Genomic DNA, 14,928 nt, shown 5'->3' with positions numbered 1-14,928 from the left:
ACCCACCCCCCCCCCCCCCATCCCAGTCTACACACCCCCCAATCCCGGTCCCACACCCTCCCGCCATCCCGGACCAACCCCCACCCCTCCATGCCCCCACCGTGGACTGCCCCCTTCTCTTTCAAAATACAGCACCCACCCCATCACTCGGGAGGGGGGGGAAGAGACCACTCCCTCCCTATCACCCGGGGGAGAGAGCCCACCCCCTCCCTATCACCCAGAGGAGGGAGAGCCCACCCCCTCCTCATCACCCGCAGGGGGGAGAGACCACCCCTCCCCACCACGCAGGGGGGGCCACCCCTGCTCGAGGCTGCTGTCGACCGAGGGGTTCCCACCCAGTTTTGGGAGCGGGGATACGGAGCCAACTGTTGATGGGAACTTCCACGTGCCGTGTTCCCACAGTCCCGGGCGAGTAGATTAGCCTCCACGCCACCACTGACGCCCGTGGGTTTTTATAACTTCCAGCGTCGTGCACTGACTTTGATTCACTGTATAATGCAATTTTAATCACAATTCTTACTACTGTGAATAAAGGGGAAGGGTCTTTGCATGTATCTCAGGCTGCTCATGGCTTCCCCACGAGCCACTGTACCACAGGGATCTGTCTGTGGACGGGCAGTGTCCCTCTGCATGGAACGTGCTGTAAATACTGGCTGAGGATTGTAAATTGTAATTTCTAACCGAGCGGCGTTGTGCAGAGTGGCGCGAGGATTCAGACGGAACTCTAAACTTGAATTTGTGCCTTTTGCCCTTGTATGGAGTGTAAACATCTGCAATGGCAGCTGTATATTTCCCCAGATGTCATTAAAGCTTGGAGATCAGACTCATCTGTAGTTGCCTCTGATTCTTTGTAGTCTCATCTGTCTCTTTTGTGAATGACACATCTGCTGGGCACGGTTTACTGACCCCCCCCCCCCCAGCTCCACGCTCAGACCACAGGGCAGACGGCAGGGCTAACCCAGGCACCTGGGGCGGGGGGGTGGGGGCCAGGCAGATCAGAGCAGCCTCACTGGCCAGGCGGGAGGGTGGGCGGGTGGACCCAGCAGCCCCCCAACTCTGCACAGCAGGGCAGCAAAGGCACAAATTCATTCTTACAGTCTCCGCCTTCCGCGCACAGGTGTAACCGTCGCTGCTGGTCCCGAGAGGCCTCCGATCCCCCCGCCCTCCCCACAGAGCAGGCCCCTTCCACCGGGACCCCGTCTCACTGCCGGGTAGCCCAGGGGGAGTGGTGTCAATGCTGTGCCGAGCCAGGCACACCCAGTGGGCGGCAGCTGCACACCTTCAGGGCAAACTCCTCGTCCATCGTCCAGGCACACTGGGATTTACTCCAACCCACCCTGTTCCTGCCCTGACAGTGTGAGGGTACAGTGTAGAGGGAGCTTCAGCCTGTGTCTGACCCCGGGAGTGTGTGACGGGACGGTGCGGAGGGAGCTTCAGCCTGTGTCTGACCCTGGGAGTGTGTGATGGGATGGTGTAGAGGGAGTTTCACCCTGTGTCTGACTCCGGGAGTGTGTGACGGGATGGTGTGGAGGGAGCTTCACTGTGTGTCTGACCCCGGGAGATTGTGATGAGACAACGCGGAGGGAGCTTCGCCCTGTTTCTGACCCCAGGAGTGTGTGATGGGACGGTGCAGAGGGAGCTTCACTCTATATTTAATCTTTACAATCCCTGCCTTGTTACTGGGCCCCAAAGGTCAGCAGTGTGGGGCTGAGATGTGGCCCAGAACCTGAGGAGCAGCCTCTCCAAACACTCCCACCAGGGCTGCAGCCTCCCAGACTGTGGGACACGGACTGCTCCAGGCTGCAGACAGGACAGGTGCCCTGGGAGTGTGTGACTGTTGCACGGGACTATTCTGTGCAGCAGTCCCCACCCAGGGCCCCTGTGTGAGGGGGGGAGGCCCCGGGTCCCCGGGAGTTTGGCTCCCGGTGGGAGTTTGGGAGAGGGGATCGTGGAGAGGGCAGGCTGGGGAGGGGGTGGGAATACTGCTGGGCAGCTGAATCCAGGGCAGGAAACCCACACTGTCTGTCGTCGTTCGGCCCGGTGGGAGGGATGGGGGCAGAGCTGGCCCCGAGCTCACAGTGTGTGGCTCAGTGTGCTGATGGTCTCATCAATGGACTCAGTAGCTCTGAAGTGACTCACCACACGGGCAGGTCAGAGGCTGGGGGTTAGATGGGGACGGACTCGCCTCCTGACACCCCCCTGTGTACAGGACAGAGGTAGGGAGTGTGACGGGACACTCCCCACTGGTCTGGGTGAGTGCGGCTTCAACAACTCCCCAACTCAGCACCGCCCAGGACAAAGAGCCCACCCCATTGGCTCCCCATCACCCCCCACAAACACCCCCTCTCCTCCCCTCCCCTCCTAAACACCCCCTCCCTAAAATCTCCCTCCCCTGCCTCCCTAAACACCCTCTTCCCCACGTCCCTAAACACCCCGTTTCCCCCTCCCGCACACAGTGACTGCAGTAGGCACCATCTACAAAACACCGGTCCCATTCGCCCGCATTTGGCCCATATCCTCCAGACCTTCCCTGTCTAGGTGCCTTTTCAATGGTGTTACTGTACCTACCTCACCCACGTCCTCTGGCAGCTCATTCCACATACAGACCACCCTCTGGGTGAAAACCTGCCCCTCAGGTACCCTTTATATCCCCTCCTCCCACCTTAAACCGAGTTTTAGACTCCCCTACCCTGGGGAAAACACAGTGACCATTCACCCTATCTGTGCCCCTCATGATTTTATAAACCTCCATGAGGTCACCCCTCGGCCTCCTTCGCTCCAGGGAAAACAGTCCCAACCTGTCCGCTCTCTCCTTGTGACTCCAGTCCCAGGAACGTTCTTATGAATCGTTTCTGCCCCCTCTCCAGCTCTGTGACATCCTTCCTTTAGCTGGGCGACCAGAGCCGCACACAACACTCCCAGTGTGGCCTCAGTAACATCTTGTACAGTTGCAACGTGTCCGAGTTAAACCTCATCTGCCATTCCTCGGCCCACTTCCCCAGTTGGACTCGATCCTGCTGTAAGCTCAGACACCTTCACCGCCCACCACACCGACAGTTCTCGGGTCATCCGCAAACCTGGAGATCTTGGGGTCCAAGTCCATCACTCTCTGAAACTGGCTGCACAGGTTGACAGGGCAGTAAAGAAGGTGTAGAGTATGGTTGCCTTCACCGGTCGGGGCCCTGAGTATAAGACTACGGAAGGCATGTTGCAGCTGTATAAAACTTTGGTTAGGCCACACTTGGAGTACTGTGTGCAATTTTGGTCACCCCATTACAGGAAGGATGTGGAGGCTTTGGAGAGGGTGCAGAAGAGGTTCACCAGGATGCTGCCTGGATTAGAGGGCACGTGCTGTAAGGAGAGGTTGGACAAACTTGAGTTGTTTTCTCTGCAGTGGCGGAAGCTGAGGGGAGACCTGATAGAGGTTTATATGATTATGAGAGGCATGGATAGGGGAGACAGAATCTTTTTCCCAGGGTATAAATGTCAAATACGAGAATGCATTTAAGGTGAGGGAGGGAAAGTTCAAAGGAGGTGTGCGAGGCAATTTTTTTTACACAGAGAGCGGTGGGTGCCTGGAACGGGCTGCTGGGGGTGGGGGTGGAGGCAGGTACGACAGTAGGGTTTAAGAGGCTGTTAGACACATGAATGTGCAGGGAACAGAGGGACGGGGGTCGTATGCAGGGAACGGAGGGACGTGGGGAATGTGCAGGGAACGGAGGGACGGGGGTCGTGTGCGGGGAACAGGGACGTGGGTCGTGTGCAGGGAACGGAGGGACGTGGGGAATGTGCAGGGAACAGAGGGACGGGGGTCGTGTGCGGGGAACGGAGGGACGTGGGGAATGTGCAGGCAGAAGGGATTCAGCATTGTGTTCGGTGCAGACACTGTGGTCCAAAGGACCAGTTCCTGTGCTGTATCGTTCTGTGTTCAGTGTTCTAAACTTAATTATACTGCCGACATCCTCATTCAAGTCATTTATATATACACAACAAACAGCAGGGACCCAGCACCGATCCCTGCAGCACACCGCTGGTCACAGGTCTCCAGTCTGCCTCCTACCACCAAACCAATTCTGTTTCCAGTTCACCAGCTCACCCTGGATCCCATGTGATCTCACCTTCCGGACCAGCCTACCACAGTCACAGGCCTTGCTAAAGTCTGTGTAGACAACATCTACCACCCTGCCCTCGTCGATCCTCTTGGTCACCTCTTCAAAAAAACTCAATCAAATTCATAAGACGTGATTTCCCACTCACAAAGCCACGCTGACTTTGCTTTTCCAAATGCTGATAAATCATTGATGTTTCTGGTCAATTCCCTTCACCAGTCCTGATGAAGGGTCTCAATCCGAAACGTCGACTGTTTACTTCCCTCCTTAGGTGCTGCCTGACCTGCTGAGTTCCTCCAGCATTTTGTGTGTGTTGTTGCAGATTCCAGCATCGGCTGAATCTCTTGTGTCGCTGATGAATCCTGTCCCTCAGACTCCTCTCCAGTAACGTTCCCTCCAGTAACGTTCCCACCACTGATGTCAGGCTCACCAGCCTGCAGTTCCCCGGCCTGTCCTTGCTGCCCGTCTTAAATAACGGTACAACATTCGCCGCCCTCCAGTCTCCTGGTGCCTCACCCGTGGCCAATGATGGTACAAATCTCTCTGCCAGGGCCCCCACGATTTCTTCCCCACCTTCCCACAATGTCCTGGGATACAGCTGGTCAGGCCCCAGGGATTTATCCACCTTTATGGACCTTAAGACCACCGGCTCCTCTTCTGTAACGTGGATGTGTTTCAGCACATCACTGTTGCCTTCCCTGAATTCCCAACTTCCACCTCGTCCTCTGCAGTAGACACAGACGAGAAGTATTCACGTAACACCTCGCCCATCTCCTGTGGCTCCAACACAGACGGCCACATTTAGAGGTCCTTTCTCTCCCTTGCTACCCTTTTGCTCTTGATATAGAATCCCTTAGGATTCTCTGTTACCTTATCTGCCAGGGATGTCTCATGTCCTCTTTGTGCCCTGCAGACTCCCCTACATCCCTTATACCCAGGGTATTCACTGGATCCCAGTGGCCTGCACCTGACGCATGCCGCCTCCATTTTCCTGACCAGAGCCTCAGTATCCCTCGTGCACCGGGGTTCCCCACTCCTGCCAGCCGTGCCCTTTAACAGGAACACACGGCCCCCAACTCTCCCTGTCTCACATGTAAAAGCCTCCCACTCGCCAGACGTCCCTTCACCTGCGAACAGCCTCCCGCTATCAACCTTTGCAAGTTCCTGTCCGGTGCCATCTACGTTTCCCTGGCTACTAGTGGACTGGTCCCATCCTTTCCCAGGACTATCTCACAACCAACAGAACCATGGTCAGTGGTCCCAAAGTGCCCCCACGGACACTTCAGCCACTTGCCCTGCCCCATCTCCCAACAGGAGGTGCAGTGTTGCCCCCTCTCTGGTCGGACCACCGACATATTGCTGCAGAAACCTTTCCTGGACACACTGAACAAATTCCACCCCATCCAGGCCCCCAGCACCGTGGCAGTCCCGGTCAATGTGACGGGAGTTGAAACCACCCTCCGTCTCCCCAGGACAACGGCTGCTGCTCCCCCGCTTTCACCTCCTGGCTGAAATCCCTTATCCACAGACCCCACCCACCGGGCCCCCATCCCCAGGACTCCCTGCCCCATCCCCAGGACTCCCCTCCCCAGAACTCCCCGCCCCATCCTCGGGACCCCACCCGCTAGGACCCCCCTCCCCGGGACCCCCACCCCCACCACCGGAGTTTGGGGATCTGACGGGACTCAGTGTCCCAGCAGTGCCCTCCCAGTGATGGTCACTGCCCTCCCCCAGGACCCCAGGCCCACCTGCCCCCCCCCCCCCATCCCCAGAACTGCGGGCAGCAAAGCCCCTCCTCATTGGGAGGGAGACTGGGTGGAGGGAGTTCTGCAGACACAGTTCCCCCACCCCCCCACTACAGTTCCAGGCCATTCGGTAATTTCCCCCAGGCTTGCCCTGGTTCCCATCCCCCACTTGAATGGGGTGGGGGGTGAACATCCTGCTCCAGAACCACCACCCACCCTCCCCTCTCAGTCCCACACCAACCCTACCCTCCCTGGGATCTGTCAGTCCCACACCGCCCCCTCCCGGGGATCTCAGTCCCACTCCTCCTCCAGCCCCACAACACAGGCTCCACTCACTGGGGCCCCTCCCACCTGGGTGAGAGTTACTGGGGGCAGGGCTTGGGTCAAGGCCGTTGATCAGAGGTCGGGGTGGGTTTGGGCCAAGGCTGTGGGTTGGAGGTCGGGATTAGGTCAGGGCCGTGAGTCGGAGGTGGTTAGGTCAAGGCTAGGGGTCAGGGTGGGTTTGGGCCAAGGCTGTGGGTTGGAGGTCGGGATTAGGTCAGGGCCGTGAGTCGGATGTGGTTAGGTCAAGGCCAGGGGTCGGGGTGGGTTTGGGCCAAGGCTGTGGGTCGGAGGTCGGGATTAGGTCAGGGCCGTGAGTCGGAGGTGGTTAGGTCAAGGCCAGGGGTCGGGGTGGGTTTGGGTCAAGATTGTTGGGGTTGAGTTGAGGCTGTGGGTCAGAGGTCAGGTTTAGGTTTAGGTTGAGGCTATGGGTCAGAGGTTGGGGTTGGGTTAAGTCCATGGGTCAGAGGTTGGGTTTGGGCTGAGGCCATGGGTCAGAGGTTGGGGTTGGCTCAAGGCCATGGGTCAGAGGTTGGGGTTGGGTCAAGGCCATGGGTCGGAGGTCGGGATTGGTGGGGGGGCTGAGGGACAGATCACTAACGCTGGGGTCCTTGTGTTTTCAGGTGGCGATGCCCACTGTGGATCGGACGTCCTCGGGGGTCTCGGCAGCCCCCCCCAGCACCCCCCAGCTCTGGGTCACCCCGGCGGGTTGGCACCTGGTGCGGTGTGAGGCAGGGTGGGAGGGTGAGGCGGGGGCTGGGGGCCAGCTGCCAGAGGAGCAGGGGGCAAGCGCGGGGCAGAGCGAGGAGAGCTCGGGCCACAGCAGTAGTAGCCAGAGTAGCCAGGAGGCTGCGGCCTCCACCCTGCTGGCGGAGGAGGGCCGGGGTCCAGGCCTGGGGCCGGGGCCGGGGCCGGGCCGGGGTCCTGAGGGCGAGCCCGAGCCCGAGGAGGGCTCCCGCACCCTGGTGCTGTTCTCCCCGGGGGAGGCCCAGCGCTCACCGCTGCCTGAGGGGGCTGCAGAGGGCGAGCAGGGCACGCTGGCGGTCCTCACCCCCCAGGCCGAGAGGGCCCAGCCCCTGGGCAGCCAGCTGGACGTGTCCGAGCCCGGCACCCTGTCCTCCCTGCTGAAGTCCGAGGGCCGGCTACCCGTCACCCCCCTGTCCGCTGCCTCCTGTCCCTTCACCAAGGTGGAGCGCACCTTCCTGCACATCGCCGAGAAGAGCCACCTCAACGTCATGTCATCCAGCGGGCACCTCCTGCCCCACGACCACTACGAGTTCTTCCAGGCGCCGGACCCCGGGGACGGGCGCTGGGCGCAGGCCCAGGCCCCCAGGGAGGGCCTGCAGAACGGGCCCGTGCCCAGCCCAGCCCGGGGCAGAGTGGTGTGTGGGCCCCGCTCCCCATGTCGAGCCCCCCGGCCCAGCCGGATCCCGGTGCTGCTGTCCGAGGACGACACGGGCTCTGAGCACTCGGCCTCGGCCTCGCCCAGGGAGCGGCCGGGGCAGCGGGGGTCCCGGCCCCCCGGCCTAGCCCGGCTGCTGGCGGGCCGCAGGCAGTATCCCCCAGCCCCCGTCTCCGAGGAGGACAGCGCCTCTGACACCTCCCTCCACCGGCCCCCCCGCAGCAGGCTGCACAGCAGGATCCCACGGCCTATCAGTCCTGCGAAGGGCGTGCGGACCCCCTTTGACAGGAGCCTGGCACAGAGCAGCCCACCACAGCCGGGACACAGGTAGGGGCTGGGGACGGGAGTGGGGGCGGTGGGCGGTGGGGGGAGTGGGTGGGGCGCGGGTTGGGGAACGGGCAGGGAGGGGACCAGTGGGGGCAAGAGATGTCAGTGGAATCGGTGTCGGGGGTTGGGTGTCGGGGGTTCTGGCTCCCACCCCTTGGGTCCAGCCAGGAGGTTCAGCCCCTGGAGAGCCTGTTGTGCAGGGCTGGGAGGTCTCTCCCTCCGCAGGCGCTGCCTGACCTGCTGAGTGTTTCTGGCGTTTCCTGGTTTTATTGTGGAAAACGCTGGTTACCTGATCCCGACAGCCGAGCTTTGCCAGAGGTTTGAAGATGAAAACCCTCCTGGTACCGATGTGTCTGTGTTCCAGCCCCCGCTTCGCTGTCTCTACCCTGGGAGAACGTGAGGTGCAGAGAAAGTACTTCAGCCTGTGGGCATAACGCAGTCTGTGGGCATATCACAGGCTGTTGCGGGTGTAACAGGCTGCTGGAGGCTCACAGGACCATAAACACACCAGGGCTGTACACGGACCAGAACTGTACACTCACATGGACCGTACACGGACCAGGGCTGTACGCAGACTGGGGCCGTACCCAGACCAGGACCATACACAGACCAGAGCCGTGCATGGGCCAGGACCATACATGGACCGGGACCGTACGCAGACTAGGACCATGCACAGACCAGGACCATACACGGACCGGGGCCATGCACAGACGGGGACAGTACGCAGACCGGGACCGTATGCAGACCAGGACCATGCACAGACCGGGATTCAGAGACCAGTGGAGAGCCACACTCCCCACGTACCCACCTTCAGATCAGTTCTATCCTCATCCATCTGTAACGTTGCATCAAAACCTCCCAACCCCTTTGCTCCGGGGTAAACAGTCCTGGCCTCTCCGGTCCTGGGAACATTACTGCTCCCTCTCCAGTTCCTGACACCCTATAGCTGGGCGACCAGAACTGCACACAGTGCTCCAGGTGCAGCCTCGCCAATGGCTTGTATAGCTGTAACGGGATGTCCCGACTCCTGTACCCAGTGCCCTGACCGATGAAGGCCAGCGTGTCTACCTGTGCCCCCAATTTCAGGGAACCATATCCCTGTGCCCCAAGGTCTCTCCATCCTACAACACTACCCAGGGCCCTGCCATTTACTGTGTATGTCCTGCCCTGGATTAACTTCCCAAATGCAACACCTCACACTTGTCTGAGTTAAACTCCATCTGCCGTTCCTCGGCCCACTTCCCCAGCTGGTCTCGATCCTGCTGTAACCTCAGACACCTTCACCGCCCAGCACACCGACAGTTCTGGTGTTGTCTGCAACATAACTGACCACACCACCTCCATTCTATAGATGACAAACAGTAGCAGTCCCAGCACCGATCCCTGCGGCACAACGCTGCTCACAGGCCTCCGGTCTGATAAACGCTCCTCCACTGCCGCCCTCCGTCTCCTTCCACCAAACCAACTTTGGATCCAATTCACCAGCTCCCCCTGGATCCCATGTGATCTCACCTTCCGGACCAGCCTACCACACGGGACCTTGTCAAACACCTCAAAGGTCCCACCCCTCAGAATCCCCTCCAGTAACATTCCCACCACTGATGTCAGGCTCTCCGGCCTGTAGTTCCCTGGTTTGACCTTGCTGCCCATCTTAAATAAAGGCTCAACATTCGCCACCCTCCAGTTTCCCGGTGCCTCACCCGTGGGTAACGATGGTACAAACCTCTCTGCCACTAACCACCTTTATGTGATTTTATTGACTACTTTCTGGAAATCCAAGTACACTATATCTACTGGGTGCCCTGATCCACCCTGCTCCTTCCCTTGCCCAATGACAGTAATTGTCCTGCTCTGACCCGCTCACAGATGCTGGACTAACTGGCCTGTTCTTTCCTGCTTTATTTCTCCCGCGGTGAACAGCGGCCTGAGACTGGGGGGTCCTTTCCTCTGGGACCGCTCCAGGACCCAGAGGGTTTGGATTCCAACCAACACCCTGCGTCGCTCACCTGGCCAGCAGTGCCCTTCCCAGCTGCAGTTCAGTGTGGCAGCTGCACGTTTGACCGGGGGTGGGCGGTGAGTGGACAGGGGACGTCTGTGGACACAGAGGTGACCAGTGAGCGGACAGGGGACGTCTGTGGACACAGTGACCAGTGAGCGGGCAGGGGACATCTGTGGACACAGTGACCAGTGAGTGGACAATATTTATACACAGTTCCGAGTGTGTATCAGTGCAGCTGTGTCCTGCACCAGGCACAGACTGATTCTCACTGTCCTGCAAACTGTGGGAGGGAACGACTTCTGTTTTTAAGATTTAATCTGACAGTTGAGAGATTTCAACATCACCCACGAGATTGAGCTCAGATTTCGGATATGTTGATGCACAGGGGATGGCAGCTGCTGGGATCTGGAGCAACTCACTATTTGCCTCAGGGTCTCAGCAGGTCGAGCAGCGTCTGTGGGGGGAGAGGAATTGTGATGTTTCGGGTCAAAACCCTGAGTCAGGACTGAGGGGGGAGGTGATCAGGAAAGCACGGGGGGAGGGCAATGAAGTGGTGTGTGTAACACTCCCGCCCTTGATCCCTACACCCCTCCCCGTCTCTGACCCTCTCCGGCCCCTACACCCCTCCCTCCCCTACACCCCTCTCCGTCTCTGTCACACCCTCCGGCCCCTACACCCCTCCCCATCTCTGACCCCCTCCGGCCCCTACACCCCTCCCCATCTCTGTGACCCCCTCCCTCCCCTACACCCCTCCCCGTCTCTGTGACCCCCCCTCCCTCCCCTACACCCCTCCCCGTCTCTGTGACCCTCTCCGGCCCCTACACCCCTCCCCGTCTCTGTGACCCCCCTCCCTCCCCTACACCCCTCCCCGTCTCTGTAACCCCCTCTGGCCCCTACATCCCTCCACATTTGTGTAGCCCCTGCCCCGTCCCTGACTGATTCTCTCTCTGCCCTCCCACAGGACGTCCCCTCCTGCCCTGGCGCCCGTCTCTCCCACTGCGGAGCCTGTGACTCAGCCGGCTGTCCCAGCCGCCGGCAGCCCGTGCCCCCAGCGAGGGGCAGTGCGCTGTCCCGGAGGCCCAGCCCTCCCCCCACGGAGCCTCAGCGCCTCCGCCAGGATGCGTCCCCAGTCAAGGACGGACAGCCCATCGCCCTGTCGGGTCAGGAGGGCGACCTTCGACTGCCGGAGGCAGCACACAGCCTTGTCTGGGGCCGGTCCCAGACCACACCTCAGCCCCCCAGCAACGTTCTCCAGGGCCCGAGCCCAGGGCCTGAGCACCAGAGCCAGGCAGCGGGCAGCCAGGTAACAGGGGAGTGGGGTTGTGGTGGGGTGGGGATGGAGCGGGGTGGGTTGGGGTGGGGGTGGGGTGTGACTGGGATCAGCCTGTGCGTGGATCTGCTCAGTACACCGTAAAGGGCACTGCAGCCTGACACTTCCCAATGTTCAACTATCTGGGCCAGCCCTTGAATCTCCGCGGCACGGAACATAGAACATGGAACATGGAACAGGCCCATTTCTGTCCCAACCACGATGCCAAATCATTCAGAAAGTCAGGAGGCATGGGATCCAAGGAAACTTGGCTGTGTGGATTCAGAATTGGCTCACCCATAGAGGGTGGTGGTAGATGGAGTGTGTTCTGCCTGGAGGTCGATGACCAGTGGTGGTCACCAGGGATCTGTTCTGGGACCCCTGCTCTTTGTGATTTTTATAAATGACTTGGATGAGGATGTGGAAGGGTGGGTTAGTAAGTCTGCAGATGATACAAAGGTTGGTGGTGTTGTGGATGGTGTAGAAGGTTACTGTAGGTTACAACAGGACATTGATAGGATGCAGAGCTGGGCTGAGAAGTGGCAGATGGAGTTCAACCCGGAAAAGTGTGAAGTGATTCACTTTGGAAGATCGAATTTGTAGGCAGAATACAAGGTTAATGGCAGGACTCTTAGCAGTGTGGAGGAACAGAGGGATCTTGGGGTCCACGTCCATAGATCCCTCAAGGTTGCCCCACAGGTCGATAGGGTTGTTAAGAAGGCGTATGGTGTGTTGGCCTTCATTAGTCGGGGGATTGAGTTCAAGAGCCGCAAGGTGATGTTGCAGCTCTATAGAACTCTGGTTAGACCACACTTGGAGTATTGTGTTCAGTTCTGGTCACCTCATTATAGGAAGGATGTGGGAGCTTTAGAGAGGGTGCAGAGGAGATTTACCAGGATGCTGCCTGGATTGGAGAACATGTCTTATGAGGATACGTCAAGTGAGCTAGGACTTTTCTCTTTGGAGAGAAGGAGGATGAGAGGTGACTTGATAGAGGTGTACAAGATGATAAGAGGCATAGATCGAGTGGACAGTCAGAGACTTTTTCCCAGGGTGAAAGCGGCTAACACGAGGGGACATAATTTTAAGGTGATTGGAGGAAGGTATAAGGGGGATGTCAGGGATAAGTTTTTTTACACAGAGAGTGGTGGGTGTGTGGAACGCACTGCTGGCAGAGGTTGTGGGGGCAGATACATTAGGGACATTGAAGAAACTCTTAGACAGACACATGAATGATAGAGAAATGGGGGGCTATGTGGGAGGGAAGGGTGAGATAGATCTTAGAGCAGGATAAAATGTCGGCACAACATCGTGGGCCGAAGGGCCTGTACTGTGCTGGAATGTTCTATGTTCTAAACAGCATACCTGCCTGCAGATGACCCCCGTCCCTCCGTTCCCTGCACACGACCCACGTCCCTCCGTTCCCCGCACACGACCCCCGTCCCTCCGTTCCCCACACACGACCCCCGTCCCTCCGTTCCCCGCACACGACCCCCGTCCCCCCGTTCCCTGCACACAACCCCTGTCCCTCCATTCCCTGCACACGACCCACATCCGTCCATTCACTGCACATTCATGTGTCTGTCTAACAGCTTCTTAAACCCTACTGTCGTACCTGCCTCCGCCCCCACCCCCAGCAGCCCGTTCCAGGCACCCACTGCTCTGTGTGTGAAAAACATGTCCATAATCTAAGTCTGTCCAACCTCTCCTGATAGCTCGTGCCCTCTAATTCAGGCAGCGTCCTGGTGAACCTCTTCTGCACTCTCTCCAAACCTCCACACCCTTCCTGTAATGTACAGCTACAACCTGACTTCCTGACTCTTACACACAACACTCTGACCAACGAAGGCAACCATGCCCTACGCCTTCTTCACCACCCGATCTACCTGTGTGGCCACTCTCAGGGAGCTCTGGACTTGGACCCCAAGACCCCTCTGTACATCAATGCTCCTAAGAGTTCTGCCATTTACTGTACACTTTCCCCTCACATCTGACCTCCCAAAGTGCAACACCTCATGCCTGTCCAGATTAAACTCCATCTGCTGTTTCTCTGCCCACATTTCCAACAGGTCTATATCCTGCTGTATCCTTTGATAACTTTCCTCGCCGTCCACAACTGCACCAATGTTTGTGTTATTTGAAATCTCTCTAATCTTTCAACATGTTTGTTGAAATTATTGATACTGGTTCACTATTGTCACAAGCGCAGTGAACAGCTTTGTGTTCCACGTATCACAGACAGCACAAGGCTGTGCACCAAGTGCAGATGGGGATGTGGTGGGCAGCACTGACAGTGTGGGCTGAAGGGTCTGTCTCTGTGCTGTGTGACTGACTCCAGAGGTGCCGGTGTGTGGAGCGTGAGGGGCCGGGTGCCGGCAGTCACTCACTGCGTTTATCCTGTCTAACACTCCCTCTTGTGCCCCCAGCTCAGTGACCAGCTCAGCAGAGCGGAGACTCTGAAACCTCTGGCCTGGATCGGTGACGGACACCTGGTGTGAGCAGGGCTCTGGAAACTCCACTGGAATATTTAACAGCTTCTACAGAGCAGTTACCTTAATGTTTACACATTGCAATTCTAATGTAAAATACAGGGGATGATGTATGCTGCATGGCACCTTGTATCCCAGCCCAGCCCCGACAGATGGCATGCGTTCGATGTCTGCAGCACAGCCGTGGCTCGCGTCTCACCAGGAGCACCTGATGGATCCCCCTGGGCCCAGCCCTGGCGCAGTGGGTGTGAGGGGCGGGCAGTTCCGGCCTGGTCTGGGCTGTTGGCGATGCCCGTCACTGGCACTGAACATTTATTAAACACCCTGATTGCTTGCTTCTCACTGTGGTCGGACCTGGCATCTTGTCAGTCCCAGCACGCTCGCACTCCAGTACCCCCAGGGGCGGCCAGGGGCTCCGCGGCTTGGGCAGCCCGTGTGGAGGGAGAGACACGTGTGTTTCAGGGCAGGGGGACCCTCCCTCAGCACCACCTGTGTGGAGGGAGAGACACGCGTGTTTCAGGGCAGGGGGACCTTCCCTCAGTACTGAGTCCCATGTGGAGAGAGAGACATGTGTGTTTCAGGGCAGGGGGACCTTCCCTCAGCACTGAGTCCCATGTGGAGGGAGTGACGCGTGTTTCAGGGCGGGGGGGACCCTCCTTCGGCACTGTCCCATGTGGAGGGAGAGACACGCGTGTTTCCGGGTGGGGGGGGTGGGGATCCTCCCTCAGCACTGTCCCATGTGGAGGGAGAGACACGTGTGTTTCAGGGCAGGGATCCTCCCTCGGCACCGAGTCCCGTGTGGAGGTGCAGGTTGGGACGGGGCTGGTCCTGGGCCACTGTCCATCACAGACCGGGCTGGAGGGGGCAGGGCAAGGGTCACCCAGGGCAGGCCTCGGACCATGGTCCAGGGTAGGGATCGGGGTTGGGAGTTGGCCTGGTGACTGTGGAGGTCAGGGGTCAGCCTGGTGACCCGGGGTTAGTGGTCGGCCCCTGTCCATCGGAAGCAGCCCAGGAAGGAAGCCGTGGGTTGGGAGGAGTTGTGGACACTCCAGACTGACTCCCCCCACCCCACCGGGAGCGGGGTCTTGAGCCCATTCGGCAAGTCACAGCCCTGCTGTTCCAAGGTTCACGGCTGCTCTTTGAACCCTGGAGCCCGACCTCACTGACCCATATCCTGGCATTTTTTCTGGGGTTTCCCAGCGGGAGTGGAGACGGCTCCCCGCGGGA

The 14,928-nt window shown here is 59.0% G+C and overlaps 1 protein-coding gene across 1 annotated transcript in view; it reads left to right on the top strand.

Moving 5' to 3' along the window:
- LOC127575537 (tau-tubulin kinase 1-like) overlaps positions 1 to 14,244 on the top strand; it is a 49,563-nt gene extending 35,319 nt beyond the window's left edge. The window contains exons 10-12 of the mRNA XM_052025469.1: positions 6,799 to 7,904; positions 10,865 to 11,206; positions 13,639 to 14,244. Of these exons, the coding sequence (XP_051881429.1) occupies positions 6,799 to 7,904; positions 10,865 to 11,206; positions 13,639 to 13,672 (1,482 nt within the window). The 3' untranslated portion in view covers positions 13,673 to 14,244. The remainder of the gene's footprint in view (positions 1 to 6,798; positions 7,905 to 10,864; positions 11,207 to 13,638) is intronic.
- Positions 14,245 to 14,928: the final 684 nt, after the last annotated feature.

This window comes from Pristis pectinata, chromosome 10, assembly GCF_009764475.1.
Source record: "Pristis pectinata isolate sPriPec2 chromosome 10, sPriPec2.1.pri, whole genome shotgun sequence".
Lineage (NCBI taxonomy): Eukaryota > Metazoa > Chordata > Chondrichthyes > Rhinopristiformes > Pristidae > Pristis > Pristis pectinata.
The sequence above is the reverse complement of the archived record's forward strand: the minus strand, read 5'-3'. Positions and strand labels throughout refer to the sequence as shown.